A 21,938-nucleotide genomic window follows, 5' to 3' on the forward strand; every position below is an offset into this window, starting at 1 on the left:
ACAGTGAAGACCCAGTGCAGCCAAAAAAAAAAAAAAAAAAAAAGAAGAAGAAGACAACAATGGAACAGCACCTTTTACATGCTGAAACAGAAGGAAGTCTGTGCTGTTTCCTCTCATTTGCCCCTCCATATCCTTCTGCTTCTCCACCTGCTCTCTGCCCCAGGACGTTGACCTTTGTGCATGCATCTACAAGGCTCCCATGGCCACTAATGTCTTGCTGGGCTAGGCCACGGGGAACACTGGCAGGAGGTCACAGGGAGGGAGGAGAGTGAGGCTGAGATGTTTATTCTGACTCCTTCCTGAAGAAGTTGCTTTCAGTGGTCTAGGCCCTCACCCAAGGTTCCATCCCACCAGGCTGCCCTTTACTCACTGCTCCCTTGTCCCCAGGTTCCTATATCCTCTCTCTCCTCTGCCCAAGGGAAGCAATGGTCCCTGTTGTTACGAGGTCCCTATATCCTGCCCATTATCTTTGAAAAAAGGTCCTTTTATAAATCCTCATTGAATTAACCTAATTGGAGTGGCCATCTGTTTCCTTTTATGTCCCACAAATTACTAAGTCATGAATTTTACTTTATAATAAAACATCAAAATATGTGAAGAAAAAAGATAAAATAATGTAAAATTCTTGAAAATGCAAGAAAAATCAACAAAATTATAATTAGAGTGGATTTAACATTCAACTATTGATTTATGATGATCAAACAGAAAAAAAAGACAGAAAATTTGAATGATATAATTAAAGTTGAAATTAATGAGATACACAAACTTTTTCTTTTGAAAATTTTCAACCATATAGAAAAGTACAGGGCTTCCCTTGTGGTGCAGTGGTTGAGAATCCACCTGCCAATGAAGGGGACACAGATTCGAGCCCTGGTCAGGGAAGACCAGGGAAGACCCATGTGGGGCAGGGAAGACCCCACATGCTGCAGAGCAACTAAGCCTGTGCGCCACAACTACTGAACCTGCGCTCTAGAGCCTGCATGCCACAACTACTGAGCCCACACGCTTAGAGCCCATGCTCCACAACAAGAGAAGCCACTGCAATGAGAAGCCCGCGCACTGCAACGAAGAGTAGCCACCGCACACCACAACTAGAGAAAGCCCGCGTGCAGCAACAAGGACCCAACGCAGCCAAAAAATAATAATAATTAATAAACAATAAATAGACTTTCAAAAAAAAAAGAATATACAACAGAAACACAAGGCACTTAAACTGGGAAGGTAACAACTGGATTATCCTTATTTCAGAAGATATGACAGGTCCCTGAGATAAAGCTAAGATAATCAACTGAAAAAGTACTAGAGCAAATAAAAGAATGGTCACAGGTTTTCTGTGGACCAGCAATAACCAGACGGGGGACAAGATCTTATTCACAAAGAGGCTTCCTCCATGAGGCCAGGTGGCCCAAGCTCCCAAGGGACCCTCTGGAGATGTCCCTGGTTAACAGCCCACTGTCAGCCTTCCTGGCCTGGCTCCCTACATGAATGCTGTGCTTGTGGCCCCTCCCATCTCATAATGTCATGGACGCCCCCTTTCCCTTACCCAATCTTTTCCAGCGGGGATGGATTCCATGGCATGTGGCTTCATCATCTTCCTCCCTACCTACTCCTCACCTCCTCTGTCCAACTTGATTCCATCTCATCCATAGGGACACAATTGAACAAGCTTGCGAGCTGAATGAGTGTCTACCTTTTCCACAGCTGCATCCATCTGCTGGGGGTGGAGGATCGCCCCCAGAACACAGACAAGGGGGCCACAGAAGACTCCTGGTCTCCAGACAAGCCAACTCTTCCCCTTTGCTAACGCCCACTGGAAACTCCTCCTTCCTTTCACTCTTGAGTGAAACCTCCATGAAGTTCTGAGATACAGCACTCTATAGCCACCTGCACCCCTCTCCTCTACTGATACCCTGGAATCTGGGCCTCCGCCACCACTCAGGGCCTCCTGTCGTCTCATTCTCTCCCTTTCTACCAGCCCCTCACCATCAGCTTACACACGGCCAAGTCTCCCTTGACTCTGAGTCCCTTGCCCCCCACTCACTTCCCTACCCATTCCCACCGGGCACCAACCCAGTAGGCTCATGCCAAGAATCCTAGTGGTCTTATGACATCCCAATGGTCAGTTTGGAGCCTGGCCTCACTCCCCCTCCCTATGGTATCTCACCCCACTGACCACTGCCTCCTCCTCTCTGCCTTAACTCCCATGACCCCATCAGCCTGGTTTCCCTTCCACCTCACCAGACACCTGTCCATAGCTTCCTCCACAGCCCCTTAAATGCCAGGGTTCCCCTGGGTTCTGTCCTGGGCCCTACTTTGCCTCCCTCAGCCACCTGATCCATTCCACAGTTTCAAGCACCATGTCTGTGGGGGGGATGCCCAAGCCCCACCTCTCTTTGGAGATCGGATTGGCTCCTGGGTACCTGCTCTTGAACATCTCCCAGGAACGTCTTCCTTTCATTCACTACATATTTACTGAGCACTTACGATGTGGTGAACAAAATAGATTAGTTCCTGCCCTCAGCTGAGCTCATCACCTTCCTTGCCCCAGAACCCTTCCCAGTGGCTGGAAATCTGGAGCCATCCTAGATCCTTTTTAGACCCCTGGCTGGGCATCAACAGCCTCTATCCTTTCATTAGGATCTTGGTCCCCAGCACCTGGCCCAGTTCCTAGCACAGAGTAGCCTCACATAAATACGTGATAAATAAATGAAGAAACATCCCTCAAGTCCATCTACTCCTTTTTCACTGCCGCCACCCAAGTTCCAGATGTCATCACTTCACCAGGCCATTGCAAGGACCTCTAACTAGTCTCCCTTCTCCGGCTTGTCCCCCCACCTCATCCCAACAAAACAATTCTATCAGTTGGGGTGATCTTTGTAGGATTCAAATCTGATCTCGAGACTTCCATATCAGGCAATGGTAGACTAGCTTGCTTTAGACTAACACTCCACTGAGAGCTACTAGAAAAGCCAAACCGAAATAAATAAATAAATAAATAAATCTGTTTGATATCACCCTAGAGCCACAAGGCAGAGAAGACCTGAGGGGCCAAGATCCTGAAGTGAAGGGAAGCCCAAGGAGATGAACCTGGTATATGGCATCATTTTTCCCTTTGAGGTTTTGTTGATTTGAAAGTGGCAGTTAAAAGCATGACAAGCCAGCTGGTAGGCAAAATGGCTGAAGAGGGTCAAAAGGTATAAACTTCCAGTTATAAGATAAATAAGTCCTGGGGATGTAATGTACAGCATGGTGATTATAATTAACAATATGTATCATATATTTGAAAATTGCTAAGAGAGTATGTCTTGAAAGTTCTCATCACAAGAAAACTAAAATTTGTAACTATGTGGTGATGGATGTTAACTAAACTTATTGTGATAATTATTTCACAATACATACATCCATCAAATCATCACTTTGTACACCTAGATAGTTATATACAAAAGAAGGGAAGGAGGGAGGCAGGGAAGGAGGGAGGGATGAATCAGAACCCTAAACAATAATGAAATGTTAAAGAGAAAGCTCTCCCTGACCCCTTTCAACACTGTCACCCTGGGTGAGTGCAGCTGTGCCCAGAGCTGGGCAGGGGAGGGAAGAGATGGTGATTACCGCATCAATCTCGTTGAGAACTTTCCACTGCTCATAAGGCACACCCAGGGCCTCAGCCGTCTGGATTGTCCTCTTCATCTGGCTTGTCCAAACCTTTAGGTCCTTGATGTTCTGATCCCTGATGAACTGGGCCAGACTCCTGGCAAACTGAAACACATCACAAGCAAATTCAGATGCACAGGTCCTGGGCTGCCCTCAAAGGGTCCATGGGGCCCAGCCTTAGAGAAAACAGTTTTGGTAAAAAACACGAACTAACTCTCGATGACACCGACACCCACACCCACAAGTGCTGTCCCTGTGCATTCTTCCGAGATCCTCAGTGTAGTTCCAGCTGTGGGTCATCAGGTCCCCTGCCAGTGCTCACCCCCCGACCATGTACCCTAGGCTGTATGACCTTCCCACTGAGGTTTCAGTATCTCCCCTGGACTGTGGCACAGCATCAGCTGCATTGTAGGGACTCAGCTCACTCCCAGAATGGCATGCCTCTCCAGGGAAAGGGAACCAGCTGGTGAGAGCTCGCGTGCAAGCCAGAGATTCAGGCATCTGCCGGGTGACCTTCCCTATAGAATGGGAACATTCCGGACTGAATGAGGTCATCCACCTGGATTGCATGTTAGCTGGAGTCCAGCACCAGCACACGCACATGCACACAGAAATAAACACACACAGACACACACACACACACAGACACACACACACACACACACACACACACGCTGACCTCCCTGCCCCGGGCGGACAGTCCTGGGTCCCCGCCAATCCGGCCCTTGAGGTTGAGCTCGCTCTCCCCGTGCCGGCAGAGGTAGATGGAGCGGGGCGTCACGTGGATGTTCATGAGGTAATACACAATGCGGCTCTGGATGTGGTCAGCCACGCGGTTCACGATGTAGCTCTGCCCCACGTCCATAATCTTGATGTAGGACAGATCCCTTTCCAGAGAGGGTAGAGAGAAGCCTGTGAGTGTGACCGGGGTCCTTGAGGCCACGCCCTGCCAGCTCCAGGAACCATCCTCAGAGCCTTGCATCTCTGACCCCACCAGGCTTGAGACCACAACACACAGGACTGCCAGCTGGTACGCGGGTGATGGGGGTGAGGTGGGAGCAACACGACACGCATGACATACAGACAAACCCCGTGAGAGGTGCTCCACACTCATCATGCTCCCAAAAGGTGACATTCAAAGCGAGGGGTCAGTCCTACCACATCGGGACCTTCATCGCTGCTCTATGTCCCCCGGGCCCCTCTTGCCTACCTATGAGCTCTCAACGTCCTATCTGTAAGGTGAACAAGAGACAGTTTTTCCAGGATTGACCTGGGAGTAGTTGGCAAACGTGCTTCTCCTCCAGTCTTCCTGGTCAGCCATCCATGGGCCTGGCCTTTCCTTCCCCCAGCGAACCCTCCCCCAAGAACCCAGCCCGGGTCATGTGTGTGTGCCGAGTGGTTGCCATGTCCCACACCAGGCAGCAGGTGGACGAGACAAGAAGCACAGGAGGATGGTGCTGGTGGCAGCAGCCAATAAGCCCAACTCCGCCGCTTTCCCTGCTTTGGACCAGTGCAGCCCTGCAGCGTGGAGAACAGAGCCACAAGGAGCAACGCCATGCTGGGGGGAGACCAGGAGAACCACAGAGGCCGGGGCAGCAGCACCGGATCAGCGCCAGCGTCGCTGAGGGGACTCAGTCCAGGGACTGTCCCTCAAACATCCCAGAAAACATCCCCCCAGCAGTCACTTGACTTCTTTCGTTCGTAACTATATATTCATACGTAATTATAAACAACCCAAGTATAAGTTCATATTTCCACCCTTTTCACTTAATGCTACATAACATACACTTTCCCATGTCTCTTCAGCATGATTTATAAGGACTGTGTAATACTTTATTCAGTTATTAAAGTTAACTTAATTACTTAAGCGTTAACTTAATTACTTAAGTGTTATTCACTTAACCACTGCCCCCATTTCTGCTATAATACAGGAGTTGGCAAACTATGGCCAGCAAGTCAAACTCAGCCTGGTTTTGTAAATACAGTTTTATGGGAACACAATCATGCTTATTTATTTACGTATCATCTATGTTCCTTTAGTACTAAATGGCAAAGTTAAGTAGCTGCAACGGAGACTGTATGCCCCCAAAGCCTAAAATATCTACCACCTGAGCCTTTACGGAAAGAGCTTGCCGGTGGCTGGCTGCTGTCCCCACCCAGCACTCAGTCCCACAGATCCCTGTTCTGGAGGGAGGCGGGCGGGGCTCACAAGCACTGGTTACTGCTAGCTGTTAGTAGGCAGGGTCTGGGCACCCCTTCCCCTTCTCAAAATACAGACCACCCACTGAAAGGAGAGCGTGTACTGTTTGCAAAAGCCTTGTGGGAAGACCCTCTGAATAGAAAACAGGCTTGATTTTCTGATGAAATAGCAGAAAACTGTGACTCACAGAGCTCCAGATAAAGCAGCTACGGTTCTGCAAGTCACCCCTGGGCCATGATTTCCACCCCGAGGAAAGAAACAAAAAAGGACAGACCATCTCTGCCCGCGGAGGTGGTCCCTCAGCCACCACCTTGAGGAGCCACAGGAGGCAGCCGAGTGGACCCCACCTACCACCCACCGCAGCCAAGGACACAGTGCTGCCCTGCCTCACCTGTCCAGGTCCTCGTCCAGCGACTCATATGAATTCTCATAGCACTCGATGCGCCTCATGAAATCCTCCGTGGCCTCATCGCTGTCGTGGTTGACATAGTCAGGGCTGCCCAGTTTCACTTGCTGCCGGGGTCAGGCACAGAGCAAGGACACATCAGGGCCAGAGGCCAAGCAGGTCGGAGACCAAGGAGGATGCTGGGTTGGGGGGAGGCTGGGCAGGAGGATTGGCCTCCCAGGGGCACTGGTCCCATTAGGAAGAGCCCAGTGGCTCCCTGGTCCCAGCTCCCATACCAGTGCTAAGAGAGTATTACTGAACATCCTGTGACCGCAGTCCCTCATCTTTGGGGGATGAGGGACTGCGATCGGGTGGGCAGTCCCCACCTGACCCAGAGATCTACCGCCTTCCCCCCTACCCACAATGTTCAAGAAGACCAAGTTAAGGTCGGCCCAGGCACCAGCCTAACCTGGAGATGGACCTCACTGTCACAGGCCATCTTGGCTGTATTACTGCTCCCACAAGGGCAGATGCACCACTCACCACGATGTTGGCAGCTATGACCTCAGGATCCACACAGATGGACTCAACAAAAAAGGTCTGCAGCAAAGACCAGGGTGGGCAGGAGGGAAGGAACCAGAGACACATTTAGGGCCCTGAGCCTGGCTCCCTGGAGCTCCCTACCCACTGAGGGCCATGCTGCCCAGAGGCCCTTCTTCAGGGGGTGGGGTCAGGTCAAGGAGCACAGAACCAAAGCAGGTGCTGCTCTATGAAGGACTCTCCCACCAAGACCCCCACTTCCTCAGAAAGATAACTCCAGGTGGAGAGAAAAATCAATATCCCAAATCCACTCAGGAGCCCACCTGCCTGAGGCCAGTGGGCCTCAGGAGGCCGAGAAAGTGGCCCCAGAGGGCCCGAACGTGCCACAGCCCAACCAAGGAGGTAAGCCAAGGAGGCCTCACCTTGTAGCCATTCTGTTCCCCAAAATTAAAGATGGTCGCTCTCCGTTCTCGGGTGGTATTTGTTGCATCAAAAACCTAGGACCAAAATGGGGTTAACTCACCCTCTGGTCCTGGAGAGGGTGGGAGGCCACCCGACAGCTGTAGCACAGGGACTGGATTTCTCATCAGGACCAGTTGCCGTTTGGCCATCCGCCTGGCCAGTCTCCTTCAGACCTGCAATGGCTGGGCTGGTCCTCCTCTTCCTTGGGGAGCACCCCAAGGAAGCTGGAAGCAGGGCAGCAGGCACTCACTCACAAGACTTCCAGTGAAACTAGTTAAACTTGTAGAACTAAACCCACGTTTACTTCCACTCCATCCTGTCACCCCAGTAAAATGGGAACAGGAGAGGAGAGGAGATGGGAAATGTCAACACAGTTTTTTAAGATAGACACATGGTAACTGGCTCAGAGAAACAGAGAAAACCAAACACAAACCTACACCAACCAGAGCACACCTGCTTGTGCAGAACCACGGTAGTCAGGAACAGGGCACAGGCATCTCTGAAAAAAGGGACAAGTGTGCAGAAGAAACGGGAGGACTGGCTGGTGGTGCAAGTGGAGCCCCAGGCCCCCTCCTTGCCTCCTCCAGGCAGGCTGTGACCGCCCCCCTGGGGCCTGCCCAGCACTCAGGGGCAGCCCACCCAAGCAGCTTTTAGAGCGTAACTTTTTACAAAGGGCATTTGACCAGGGCTCACTGGATGCTCCAGCAAAACCTCTAACATGAAAAACAAAGACTAAATCAAACAGAATAAAAGGAACTTCAAGAAATGAGGACAGGGAGGGACTTCCATGGTGGTGCAGTGGTTAAGAATCTGCCTGCCAATGCAGGGGACACGGGTTCGATCCCTGGTCCGGGAAGATCACACATGCCGCGGAGCAACTAAGCCTGTGCACCACAACTACTGAGCCTGCGCTCTAGACCCTGCGAGCCACAACTACTGAGCCTGCGCTCTAGACCCTGAGAGCCACAACTACTGAAGCCTGCAAGCTTAGAGCCCGTGCTCCACAACAAGAGAAGCCACCACAATGAGAAGCATGCACACCAAAATGAAGAGTAGCCCCCGCTCACCACAACCAGAGAAAGCCTGCGTGCAGCAATGAAGACCCAACGCAGCCAAAAATAAATAAAAAATAAATAAATTCATTTAAAAAAAAAAAGAAGATGGGAGGGGAGTGGGGATTCAGTTGTGAGAAAGCGGCGGGGGTGGTTTAACAAAGTAAAATATATGACATTTCTCTGAGCTGCTGGAGAAGAGTTTCCTGATGGAAAGGGTCCCCCCAAGGACCCAGCATTGTGGAGAAGACCCACCATAAAGCACATCACCTTGAAGACCCCTAAAAGCTTCCCCAGAGGAAGGGGCATGAGAAGCCCCCAGTTTCCTCTAGGAAATAAAACTTTTCTTTTTTTTTTTTTGCGGTACGCGGGCCTCTCACTGTTGTGGCCTCTCCCGCTGCGGAGCACAGGCTCCGGACGCGCAGGCTCAGCGGCCATGGCTCACGGGCCCAGCCGCTCGGCGACATGTGGGATCTTCCCGGACCGGGGCACGAACCCGTGTCCCCTGCATTGGCAGGCGGACTCTCAACCACTGCGCCACCAGGGAAGCCCTTTTCTTTCTTTTTTTTTTTTAACTTATTTTTGCCCGCAACGTGCAGCTTGTGGGATCTTAGTTCCCTGACCAGGGATTGAACCTAGGCCCTCAGCAGAAAGAGCATGAAGTCCTAACCACTGGGACTGCCGGGGAATTCCCTAGAAAAAAAAACTTTTAAGGAGGATCAGCAAATCAGAATGACATCAGACTTTCCCACAGCCACTCTAGAAGCCATAATACAATGGAGCAATGTCATGAAAATTCTAAAGGAAACGTTCTTTCCACCCATCCATCAAATGTGAGGATAAAGAAAAGACATTTCTACACATGCAAGGTCTCACAAAATTTACTTCCCAAGTACCTTTCTCAGAAAGCTATTAGAGGATGTGCTCCAACAAAACAAGTCAGTAAAGCAAGGAAAAGCAAGACATGGGATCCAAGAGCAGGGCATTCAACTCAGGAGGGAAGAGAAGGAAATTCCCAGGGTGACAGCTGTGCCACAGACAGACCTAGAGGGCAACTGATCTAGATGGGGCTGGGGGACAGAGCTCCAGGATGCATGCCTTCAAAAGGAAAAAGGAAGGAAAAAATAGCCCGTGTTTGACTACATAGGGTTGGGGTAGGGCCCTTTCCTGCAGACACCCTTGCTCAGCCTTGTCCCACCTGTCCATCTGACTGGAGGGTCCAACACAGAGGGGGAATTCCCTTACCCAGCATTCAACTGATTCCTGGAATAGCCACCAAATGTTGGGCTGGATGCTCTCCACACCAGGAGAAATCACATTTGCTAAAGACTTAGGTAACATGACACCTCTAACTTGTGGAGTGGCCAAGAATGTGAGTATTCAGAGGGAAGTCCAGCAGGGTCAAACACAACCACAAGCCCAGAGGGAAATTCCTGGCCCACCTCTGGCCTCTGGCTTCTTCCAGCACAGCAGTTGCAGACTTCTTCCCAGGGGCTGGCACCCAGTGGTATCTAGGGCCACATACACCCTGCCTTCCCCTCCAGATGCCTGATAAGTAAAGGGGTAGAAGTATGTGGGCTCCCATATGTCACTCCCAGATACCACCAGGGTGTTATACTCACCGCCACATGCCCCCCCTCCTCACTAAGGAACCGCCGAACATCTCGGAGGGCTGCCAGGGCACACTGCCTTCAGAAAAGAAAACACAGGTCAGCCAAGCACCTAACTTGTTGCTGCAGGGCAGTAGGTCAGGGATATATCCTATGCCAGATAGGAGACGGGGCAGCCCCTGGGGCCCCTTCTCTCTTCTCAAGGTTTCTCTTTCCTTGGGAAGATTTTCAGTGTTTGGTAACCCTGCTCCTGTAGGTGGAAGGCTATGTGTTTCTGGCCATCAGGAACTTTTTTTTTTTTTTAATTGGAGTATAGTTGCTTTACAACATTGTGTTAGTTTATACTGCACAGCAAAGTGAATAAGCTATACGTATACATATATCACCTGTTTTTGGATTTCCTTCTCATTTAGGTCACCACAGAGCATTGAGTAGAGTTCCCTGTGCTATACCAGTAGGTTCTCATTAGTTGTCTATTTTATACATAGTATCAGTAGTGTATATATGTCAATCCCAATATCCCAATTCATCCCACCACCCCCTTTCCCCCTTGGTATACATACAGGAATACTTTTTGAAATACCACTTTTCTGTACTTTCCTTCTTCATCTCATCATGTACAAATCCAGCCTGCCATTTTGCCATATTCATGATTTCTAAGTGTCATGCATTTCCCCTGACTATCAAAATAAGCACTTCTAAAACCAGACACTCCCTTGTGTGTGTGTTGGGGGCAGGGCAGGCGGTGCAGGTGGTGGGAAAGGAGAGACAGTACTGCTGGCCCCCAAGGCAGCATTAAGCTTAATGTTCAATTTTCCTTTCTAGAAGGGAGATGTGGACTAAGAATGCCACCTGGTGTATCAGCAAACAAAGGGTGTTGCAGCCATCAAGCTATCAGCCACTGCAGCCACCCCCAAAGGGGCCCCCTCAGGGGACTCAGAATGGGAAAGAACAGGACACTGGCCCCAGAGAGCTGAGGTGCCTATCAAAGGAATGATTTCAATGAGCCCACACATGGCACCTACCTTACCTCTGCAGAGCAGTCCCTCAGTTATCTGAGAGGCTGTCTTCTAGGCTTAAGTCCTCAGTTTTGTTCACTGAATAAAACAGAAGTCTCAACTTTTAGGCTGTTCCTTTCTTTCAGTGGACCAAGAACGCCCTACATGATCCCTTCTGGAGGAGGGTGCCGTGTCTCTGCCTCTCGCACCCGGGTCCACAGGTGCTCCGGAAGGGCAAAACCCTCACCATGACTGACCACTGACTACACTGTCTGTCCTCAGACATCTCAGCCTTTCCGTTTATTGCTGCAAAATGGATTGCCACATATAAGGATCTTTCTGACTTTATCCATTTCCCCTGTAAGGTCCGAAGATAGATAAATCACTTTGACGTTTTATCTATGCAGGGGAGCAGAATTTGCCACCCCAAAATATGTCTCTTTGGCATAAGGATTATTTTAGGCTGATTATTTTTAAGACACTGCAGACACGGGAGCAGCTCTGAAAACATGAGTAGAAGTTACCCTTTTTTGAGAGACATTTACAAGTATAAGGGAAATCTCCTTTTGTAAGGGGGTCTCCATCGCTGTACCAGGAGGAGGGAGATGATCTTTATCTCTAGAAACTATTATCACTCCTGAAGGCACAGATTGAGTGATTGATTGATTTAGGCCACACCAGACGTCTTGCAGAATCTTAGTTCCCAGCGATTGAACCCAGGCCCCCCGACAGTGGAAGCTCCGAGTCCACAGCCAGGGAATTCCCTGAAGGCATAGATTTAAATCCGCATAACAACCTTACCCTCGTTTACTGAGCTTTTCCGGGTAAATTCTCCTGACTCCTCACCCCCAACATCTTCTTTTCTCTTCAGCTGAAGATGGTATTAAGGGGAGGGCTTCCCAGGTCTCTCACATGTGTGTAGGAGGTATGCGTGCTATTAAACTTTTTTTCTGTTCTGTTAATCTGTGTCATGTCAATTTAATTATTAGACCAGCCAAAGAACCTAGAAGGTAAGAAGGGAAAATTTTTCCTCCCAAACACTATTACCTGTACTTTTTTGATGTAAAAGTAAAGTTAGATCTCCCATTTGTTTGATCTTGGGATTTTGTGTGTAAACCCCTAGTGCATCAAAGGACTGTGCCAGGCCAAGCCAGGCCAGTGTGCCCAAGCATGGAAACAGAGGCCGACCAGACTCCTGGGGTCATGAGGAAACTGGGGGCAGAGCTGAGTCCAGGTCACTGGAAGGAGCTCTGCTCTTATGCCTCCTTGTGACCTTTCTGTGCTCTATTAGGCCTTTCAATTAAGACCCCAAAGTGCTTTCTTCTGCCAAAAAACCTGAATTCTGAAAGTCCAGGAAGCTGGTATTGATAAGGACAGAGTAAAGGGACAAAGTAGGTGACTAGTTAATCCCACTAAGGGATCATAAGGAAAAAGTATGGGAGACCTCTATAAGAAAATGATCACTCGAGAAAGCAGGTTTGCTTAACCACAAAACCAAGCAGGCTTGCTTAACAACAAAACCATGCAACAGAAGCATGAGACATGCCCCCAGACAATAAAACAATGGTGGAATGAAACCCACCTCCTGCCCAGTGGTAAGTTAATGATTCCTAGGACATGCTCCTTTGTGCTCACTAAAAACAAAAGTATAAGGAAAGGGTGACATTATACTGAAACCTGAGCTGATTTACCATGTTTTAGTATACGTTACCGCCTTTTTGCTCGTTTCCATTGCGCCATGACAGTCCCAGTTTGACCACTAGGGACAAGAAAACTCCGCCCCCCACCCCCACGTGGAGGAGGAGCTGATGATGGAAGCTTGATGTCTACTCAAGGATGAGGAAGCAGGTGGTCTTCTCCCCCTCCTCACTCTCCCTTTGATTATAAAACTGTAGCCTACTAAGTTCTGGGCACAGTGCCCTCCTGCCCACCCACTTGTAAACCTCACAAGTGTCCTATTCTAATAAATCACTCATCTAACACTTTGTCTCTCGCTGAATTCTTTCTGCACTGAGACATAAAGAACCAGAGCTTCTCAGAGCCCCCCACATCCCCGAGACACATTTCTACAGTTTCAGCACGGCTGGGGCCATTTCTTGCCACCCACATTTAGAGCCCCATGTTCTGGGCTAAGATCTCTGTGGTCTGCTCTGGCTGAGGCTGCACCAAGTAGGAGGGATCTCAGGGCCCAGGCGGAGATGCTGGGGGAACAGCCTGGGAGCCTGAACATGTGTGGGTGTGAGTGTGGACGGGCACACACGTGCATGCATGGGTGGATATGTGTATGTGTAAGTCTGTGAGTGAGCACCTGTGAGCATTCCTTGGGCCCCTGTGGGAGTGCAGCTGTGCACATACAAGAGGGTGTATGTGGTTTGATAAATACATTTGGTCTTTGTCCTGGGTTCTTGGCAGAGCTCCTAAGACCCTTGGAATTTCTTAAGTGATAGGAGTGATTTTTGTCATTCACAAGGAGCCCCTTCCAATCACACCTGAGTTGATGCTAATGTAGCGACTCAGGCTGGGGCCCCTGTACAGCCTCAGCATGGGGCTGATCACCAGAAAGTGATGAAAGGGTTGGAACATTCAGCCCTGCCACCATCCTCCAGGAAGGGAGGTGGGGGCTGAAGATGAATTGAACGATGAGAGTTGAAGAGCTTCTAGGTTGAAGAGATGAGGTGCTGGGAGGGTGCCAGACCCCGAGACGGCTGGAAGCTCCCCGCACTGCCCCCTTCCTTGCCTGTGCACCTCTTCCACTTGGCTGTTCCCGAGTTGTATCCTTTATAATAAACCAGTAAACACAACTCAAGTATGTTCCTGAGCTCTGTGAGCTGGAACAGTAACCTGCTGAAGAGGGGGTTGTGGGAACCCCCAATTTATAGCCAGTTAGAAGTACGGGTGCCCCCCGCCGAGACTCGTGACTGGTGTGTGAAGTGGGGTCAGTCTTGAGGGACTGAGTCCTTAACCTGTGGGAACTGATGCTAACTGCAGGTAGACAGGGTCAGAATTGAACTGAATTGAACTGTTGGACACAGTTGGTATCAGGAGGATATGCACGTGTGTGAACGCCCACGTGTGTACATACGGTATGTGTACACACCTTCCTGCAGTATGTGACTGTGTGCACATATATGAGGGTGCCTGGTGTGTATTTACACACTTACCCATGTGTACATAAAGAGGGAACACCTGCACGTGTACAGATGGCTGTACATGCCCTCTTCTAGATCTTCCACTGTGCCCAGTGTTAGGGACAGACCTCCACATTGTGTAGCTCTAGGAAGCTCAACAATGTGTACGTACCTGGGCCTCTGGGAAAGGCAGGCTTCTCTTCCCAAGTTTCCCATTTTTAAGAAGTCTGATCTTTCTATTTTGCCAGTTATCTGTGGGACATTTGGGGCTGGTTAATGGGAAATGGACCCATGGCCCAGGGGCCAGACCCAGGCTTTGGATACACGAGGGAGACTTTCTAGGAACAGCCAGAGGGTGTGCCTACAGAGAGGCACACGTGAATGTGCCCCCAGCTTCTACTGCTGGGGCCTCTGTTCCAGCTGGGTGACCCTAGACCAGCTTCCTTACCTCTTCTGAGTCTGGGTTTCGCCATGAGAATTAATCCCAATGTTCCTACCTTCAATGGGCAGTCTGAGCAGAATAACCAGCGAGCTCTGGGAAGGCTAGCTTCCTTCTTCTCCCCACAAACACTCTGGATTCAGACAGGCCTGGCTTCAAATCAAACCCTGAGGGATCCCAGACAATACCACCACTTCCTGACCTCAGTCTCAGCATCTAGAGTGAGGCACCACAGCCCACTGTAGGGAAGATCAAAGCAGCTAACGAGTGCCCACAGCTTGAGGTTGTTGCAGAATTTGCACTTGATGCAACCTTTGATCTACAAATTGAGTACTTCTGGAACGATGGACAGGACAGTTTTTAGTGGTACATGGGGTTAGATTTAAGTCTGGACTCTGTGAAGTTCCTTGGGATCTTGTGTGAGACTGCTGAGCCTCAATTTCCTCATCTTTAAGTTGGTGGGCAGGGGGCGGCAATGGGCATCACACACACACAGCACACAGGAGGTTCAAATATCAGTACCCTCACTTTTGTCTGGGTCGTTATCACAGAGGGCCCACCCTTGAGTTTTACCCACAATTCACAGTTCGGCCCCAGAGACCTGAATGTCAGACTCCACTTCCCTTCTTGGTGCAGCAGCCCGCCCATCCCCATTGACCCAACAGCAGAGGCACGGAAGGGCCAAGCCCCACGATGGGGAACTCCTGCCCCCTGGTGGCCAGAGAGGGAGCAGGTCAACCACGGCAATAACCAGGGGCTTCCGGCCTGGGGCTTGATTTGGGAAGGTCACTAGAACTGGGCCAACCTCTGCTCAAAGCCCTCCCACAACGGCTGGGCCCAGAACAAGGGCAGGAAGCTTCCTGATCCCTCAGTTGACACCTGCCGAGTACAGCATAGCATAGCTCCTCAGACCACAGCTGGTGCTCAGTTTTTCTGGAGAAAGCAAGCAATTCAAGTCTGAATGGAGAGGGAGAGCGGGTATCATATGCAAATTTCCATCTCGTCACCCAGCAACACTGAGGCAACTTCAAAGGAAAGCCAAGGCCTACCCAACACATGCCAAGAACATGACAAGCAGCCTCCAAATATCAGTAGGAGGCTTATCCTGGGGCAAGGGAGGAAACGCCCCAGTTCTGGGTCTGATCCTTCTGGCTTTGCGAGAAGGTGTCAGGAGGTAGTCCCATTCCCACTCTGCCGCACCCCTGAGGCCTGCATCTCTGCTTCACCTAGGGCTCCCCGCCCTATCAGAGCCCATCCCCATGGATGGCCTGGGGTAAGCCGAGGGCCCTGGCTAAGCCTCCACCATCTCCCTGAAGCTCCACGCTCCCCTCCCACAGATATCCCACAGGGCAGGGCAGGGCGAGCCACCAAGGGGCCAAATACCCACTCCCTTTGTCCCCAAACCCAGCACATCCTCACCCCCACCACATCCTGAGAGGTCAAGAAACCAGCCCTGTTACAGCCCACAGGGTAGGGCAAGGCCAGGTCTCAGGAACAGCTTGGTCATCACTAGCAACTGGGCTCCAGGGCCTTCTTCATAAACAAACACACATACGCACACAAACTCACTTCCTGATTTTCAGGCCCTCTTCATTGTCTGGAAGGAAAAACTCAAAAGACTTGTATGTCTTGACCATGTCCCGGCGATACTGGCCAACGTTGAATTCTGGGGGAAGGGAGAGGCTCAGTTTTCACACAACAGCATCCCTCCCCAACCCCTGACCTTGACCCACCCCCAGGCCCTGTGGCAGTCCAGCCTTCTCACTCCTCCCCGCTCCCCCACAAAGTCCCAAAGGCCCCTTGGAAAGCCAAGGCTGAGTCTCACCCCGCGTGGGCACGCCAATCCAGTTCAGGTAGCGGGTCAGCTTCTTAGAGATGTAGGTCTTGCCCCTGGCAGGCAGCCCCACCATGACAATGAGCGTCGGGCAGTTGGTCATGCAAACTGAAAGACAAGGAGCAGTGTCTGAGGAGGCCGGACCCCTCCCAGTGGGCCCCTCCTTCCAGGCCCAGCATCAGATGTGCCTTCCCAGGCTCCTGGCAGCAGAGAGCTCCCTGGGCACCCCCAGACCGTGGTCTCTAACCAACGCTGGCATGCCCAGTTCCCCAGGCCTGTCAGTGCTCAGGGAGACGCCGCGGGATCTCGCCAGCATTTACCCTGAAGTGCACCATCAGATATAAAGCTGGAGCTGCCACGGCCCTGGCTAAACTCTGCGGGGGAGTTCCCCTGGCAGGTGGGACAGCGCCAAAACCCAGTGGGGTATTCAATGCCTGCCTGTCATCCAGGAACCCGTCATTCAGCATTCCTGCTCACACAGCACCACTGCTTCCGCTCCCCAGGGAGAATTTCTCTTCATCTACAAAGCCCGGAAGCAGCTTCTGCAGTGAGTCCTTCCTCCAAGGCACCTGCATGCCCACCTGCTGCGCTCTCTCCCTCAACCCAGTCATCTCGCCAATGAGTCTGCTCTCCACAACTGACCACTTGGGGTGAAAGCAGCCCCGCAGTGTCTGAGCCATTCAGGATCCTGAGGCCTGGCAGATTTGGTGCTCAAAAATTGTGGGCAGGGAAGGAGACGGAGGCACCTCAAAACCCACCAGGGTGAGGGCCACAGGGGGCTGAGACCAGAGACCCAGGCCAACGCCACAAGGGCGGTCCCTCTGATAGCCAGCCACCGCCATCCCATGTGCCACCAGGTCAGTGTGCCGAAAAGAGAAGCTGCCAAGGCTAGAGGCGGGGAAGAGTCTGCACCAGCCCCCGAATCCATGGCCCACTAAGGCAGACACCAAGGCAGCAGAACTGCCAGACTACGGGAGCCAGCTCCACTTTCAGTGTGGTCTCACCTCAGAAGCCTCAGGAAGCTTCCCTTTCATCGTCCTCAGGACCCGGGCCAGGTAAAACCACAGCAGACAGATGGACAGAGGTGGGGACCTGTCACTACTCCTCCTCTGACCACATGGCTCTGCAAGTGCTTTCACCTGGTAGCCCTCCTCAGACAGACTGCTGGACCCCACCCTTCAACCTGTCTCCCTCACTGGAGATGGAGTGCAGAGGTGGTCAGAGTCGGTCAGGCCTGGGTTCCTATCTTGACTCTGACACTTACTGGCAACTCTGAGCCTTGGTGTCCTCACCTGTAAAATGGGATGATAATCCCTCAGCAACGCCTAGCAATATCCCCATGTAAGAGCTGGAACACTTCCAGGAAGCTGTGCCCTCTGCCTGGACTTGGCAGCCCGCCTGGCTTAGGACACAGATGTATCTCAGGACTGCCCTTGGGACTTGGGGTGCAGAGGCAACTGTCTGTCTCCAGGCAGGCCCCGAATAGAAGTAAAAGACCCTGCTTGTCAGTGGGGGCTCCGTCACTCCTGTGCATGGCTTTTGGGCAAATGTGACCCATTCTGCAAGCCCCAGGGGAGAGAAGGAGGGGATCCTGCAGACACAGCCTGATGGTGAGTCTGAGTGAGGAACCTTGCAGAAAAACCTCAGCGTTGGGACTTCCCTGGTGGCGCAAGTGGTTAAGAATCCGCCTGCCAATGCAGGGGACACGGGTGCAAGGCCTGGCCCGGGAAGATCCCACATGCTGCGGAGCAACTAAGCCCATGTGCCATCACTACTGAGCCTGCGCCATAGAGCCCGCGTGCCACAACTACTGAAGCCTGTGCGACTAGAGCCTGTGCTCCACAACAAGAGAAGCCAGCACAATGAGAAGCCTGCACACCCAACGAAGAGTAGCCCCCGCTCACTGCAACTAGAGAAAGCCCACATGCAGCAACAAAGACCCAACGCAGCCAAAAGTAAATTTATTTTTTAAAAAAACAAAAACAAAAACCTCAGCATTGGCTAAGCTGAGAGAGAAACAAGTTAGGCAAGGCCCTGCATCCTGAGGGCCAGGCCAGTGCTGCTGAGTCCTGGGCTGTTTGCACAATTTCTGGCCGGTTGGCCAGGGCTCCCCAGCAACCACAGCGCAGTGCATCAGCTACTCACTGTGGGGAAAACCTGCGCCCAGCCTGCTCCCTCTGATGAGGCCACCCCTTCCCATTGCTCCCTGAAGGGCTCTCCCACAACCCCAGGGCTGAGGTTCTGCATCACCTCTTCACAGCTTCCATCTTCCCAGAGACGCCCCTGGCCTCCTCCCACAGCGTTTGGTGACAGCAACTCCCCGCCCCATGCACAGCCATGGTGGGCAGGCAGGGCAGCAAATCAGGGCTGGGCACAAAACGAGAGCAATAAATTACCTATCACCTCTGCTCCTCAAGATAAGGTCCCAAGTCAATGAGACAAAAGAAAATTCAAAGTACAAGTATATTCACACCAGCCCTGCTTGCAACAGCAAAACACTGGGGAAGTTCCAGCAATGGAGAAATTGCAAACCGAGGCCCATACGGAGGAAACACACTTGAACCAAGGGCAGGTGGACCAGGTGAGTGGGGGCATGCAGTTGGAGCTGCAGATCTGGGCCCTCAGGACCTCAACATTGAGCAACAGGACAGCAGAACACACAGTTCAGAACATGGGGCATGTGCGGAAGGAAGTCTGAAGATATGTCAACTCAGCTTTTCTCACTAGTTCCTGTAAATTATCTGTAAATTTGCTCAAGCCCACAGGAGCCCAAGGAGTCGAGAGGCTGAGACAAGCCTGGTGCTGGTGACTACTTTCTGGTGGTACCTCCGCAGGGGCAGCCACAAGTCCCTGGAGTGGGTTCCAGAACTAAGTCTTGAACTGCACCTGCCCCGACTTCCGTGGGCCGGGCTGGGGAAGGGAGAGTTCTTTAAAATAAAGCAAACTGGCATTACTGTCCTGTTCAGAGGGGAGAGAAAGTTGTCTCTCCTACTGTCCTGTGCACACACCAGTCGTGGCCTTACCCAGGCAGTCTTGCCACCTTTTGGCTAAGAAAAGCTATCAAATACTGTCCTTTCTGCCATGTTCCCCGAGTCCCCTTTCCATCTCCTACCCCATCTGCCCCCAGAGCTCCTCCAGGTCAATGACCAGAAAGGTAACAGCTTCCAGGCCCTCTGTGTAGCCCTGAATTCTATCAAAAGGAGGAAGAATTGCTCATGAAGAGTGGGGGAGGAGAAGGCAGGGAACATCCCTCAGCCAACCAGCCTCTGTTGCCCTGAGGAGCTCAGACTAGACCCCAAAGACAACCCACCACACAGCACAGACTAGGGCCCCTCATCCTCTTCTCTATAAAGCCCTGTGATCAAGTCAACTTCCACCCACCTTGACCCTCAGGTTCCCACCTGTCCTTGTGGTCCTCCAATCTAGTTAGAAGCCCACTATGCAAAGGGTAAGATGCTGCATAAATACGGGCTTGGGACCTGAGGTGCTGGTTCCTTGTTCATTCCCTGCTTACTCCCTCCTTGCTGTGAACTGTGAGACCCTAGCCTGGGGTCCAAACCCCCACAAATTTGCAGGTCTCATCTTTAGCCTCTTGGGTGCTACCTCCTCCTCCAGGAAGCCCTCCTGTGCCAGGCCAGCTCACAGTCCCACCCACTGCAACACCCTGAGGCAGTGCCATGGCACGAGCCCCTCTGCTCAGGCCAGAGCCACATTTTAGTTGCATACCTGGAGCTTGGAGAAACACAGGCCTGCCCCAGGGGCAGTTAGACCTGGGCAAGTACCCTCCCATTGGGCCTCAACTCCTTTGCCACTGAAAGGGGGTTGGCTTGGAGCTTCAATCCCTGACTTTGAGGTATGGAGAAGCAAAGAAACAACAGTGATGATAAATTACAAAATTACCTGCTACCATTTATCAAGCACTTATCAAGAGGCTCACAGGACTTCCCTGGTGCCAGTGCAGGGGACATGGGTTCGAGCCCTGGGCCAGGAAGATCCCACATGCCATGGAGCAACTAAGCCCGTGCGCCGCAACTACTGAGCCTGCGTGCTGCAACTACTGAAGACCGCACGCCTAGAGCCTGTGCTCCACAACAAGAGAAGCCACCGCAATGAGAAGCCCGTGCACCGCAACAAAGAGTAAACCCCGCTCGCCGCAACTAGAGAAAGCCCGCGAGCAGCAACAAAGACCCAATGCAGCCAAAAATATATAAAAATAAATAAATAAATATATAAACTTTAAAAAAAGAGGCTCACAGCAGCTTCATAGTGCAAGGATGATGACTGTCTCAGTCTCACAGATAAGGAACCTGAGACCTAGAGGGTCAGCTCTTTGCCCAAGGTCACCCAGCTAAGCCACGACGCAGCTTGAGTGCTCCTGCCTCCAAAGTCCATGTTCTCACTCCTTCTCCTTTATGTAACAACGGAGGCCACCCCCTAGTTAGAACAATACAGCCCTAACACGGACTGACTAGAAGCACAAGAGAAAGGGGCCTAGCCCTCCACACCTCCAGAAGTCTAGAAGGAAAACTGGCTAGGGTGTAGCCATAGTCCCTTAGGACTGAATACTGACTGGAAAGCCATGGCCCCAGGGCTAAAAGCAGGTTCACAGTTTCAGCAGCCCACCAGGACCTACATTATGGTCAGAGTAACGACCCACCAGAATGTCTGGTCAAAGCCACGGCCACCCCTACCAGGTTCCACAGTGTGCTAAGAGATGCACACACTCCTCACCCAGGACTCACACCCTTGGTCAAAGCCAAGGCCCCCAGGACACCCTCAAAGCAAGACAAGCACCAAGCACTCTCTCCTCTCCTATCACGTCCAAGCAGAGGTCAGGAGTGCAGGGAGACCCCAGCACATAACACAGTCTCCTGACCTCCATTTCCAAATCTGTATCAGAAGCTGGACTAGATGTTCTCTGAGGACCTTGCCAACTTGCAAATTTATTACAACATTTCAGTTACTCCTAAAATAAATCTTTGTTTTTCTTGGTAATAAAAAAGTTGCAGACTCATTTAAGGACAAGCAGAAAATCAATGAAGTGGGTTTAACACCTAGGACCACAGGAAAAGTAATCCCCTTAACGATTCCTTGAATTTCAGCGTATGTTCTAGATGTTTCCACCCTCCAGTTTTACCAGTCACCCACAACCACAACCCCACCTGGATGCTTACACACCCATGGACACAAAGACAGGCCCACATAACAAAGTGGTCTCACTGTCTCTATCCTGAACACATGTGCACTTCCCTGAAATTCCTCCCAAAACTCGATTTCAGGCCCAGAGATGGGCCTTCCTCCCCGCCTTGGGCCTTTGAAAGTTCTGGGCTCAGAGAGACCAAGCGAATCTCCTAGGGCCGACACAGCTCAGACCCCGGCCTGACCACCCGGCCCACGCTCTCTGGCCAGCTGAGAGGGCAGGACCGAGGCTCCAAGTCCTCCCCTGACCTGAGGCGGTGGGGACAGAGTGGTGTGGGAAGGGTCCTAAGCCCTCCCCTAGGTGATGGCGGCCAGAACTAGCTCCCGCTGAGCCGAGACGTCGCAACACACCTGTCCCCGCCTCCCGCTCTGCCACACCTGTCCCAGGCCTCCCACCTGTTCCTGTTCCCCTCCCACCAGTCACGGCTGCCTCACCTGTC

The 21,938-nt window shown here is 51.6% G+C and overlaps 1 protein-coding gene across 4 annotated transcripts in view; it reads right to left on the reverse strand.

The window, feature by feature from the left end:
• PFKFB4 (6-phosphofructo-2-kinase/fructose-2,6-biphosphatase 4) overlaps positions 1 to 21,938 on the reverse strand; it is a 40,851-nt gene that overhangs the window by 14,934 nt on the left and 3,979 nt on the right. For all 4 annotated transcript variants that reach the window (XM_060022409.1, XM_060022408.1, XM_060022407.1 and 1 more), the window contains exons 2-9: positions 16,291 to 16,407; positions 16,035 to 16,131; positions 9,913 to 9,979; positions 7,199 to 7,273; positions 6,780 to 6,836; positions 6,243 to 6,364; positions 4,331 to 4,538; positions 3,610 to 3,756 (exon numbers count right to left, since the gene is read on the reverse strand). In XM_060022409.1, the coding sequence (XP_059878392.1) occupies positions 3,610 to 3,756; positions 4,331 to 4,538; positions 6,243 to 6,364; positions 6,780 to 6,836; positions 7,199 to 7,273; positions 9,913 to 9,979; positions 16,035 to 16,131; positions 16,291 to 16,407 (890 nt within the window). The remainder of the gene's footprint in view (positions 1 to 3,609; positions 3,757 to 4,330; positions 4,539 to 6,242; positions 6,365 to 6,779; positions 6,837 to 7,198; positions 7,274 to 9,912; positions 9,980 to 16,034; positions 16,132 to 16,290; positions 16,408 to 21,938) is intronic.

Source organism: Delphinus delphis, chromosome 10 (assembly GCF_949987515.2).
Source record: "Delphinus delphis chromosome 10, mDelDel1.2, whole genome shotgun sequence".
NCBI lineage: Eukaryota > Metazoa > Chordata > Mammalia > Artiodactyla > Delphinidae > Delphinus > Delphinus delphis.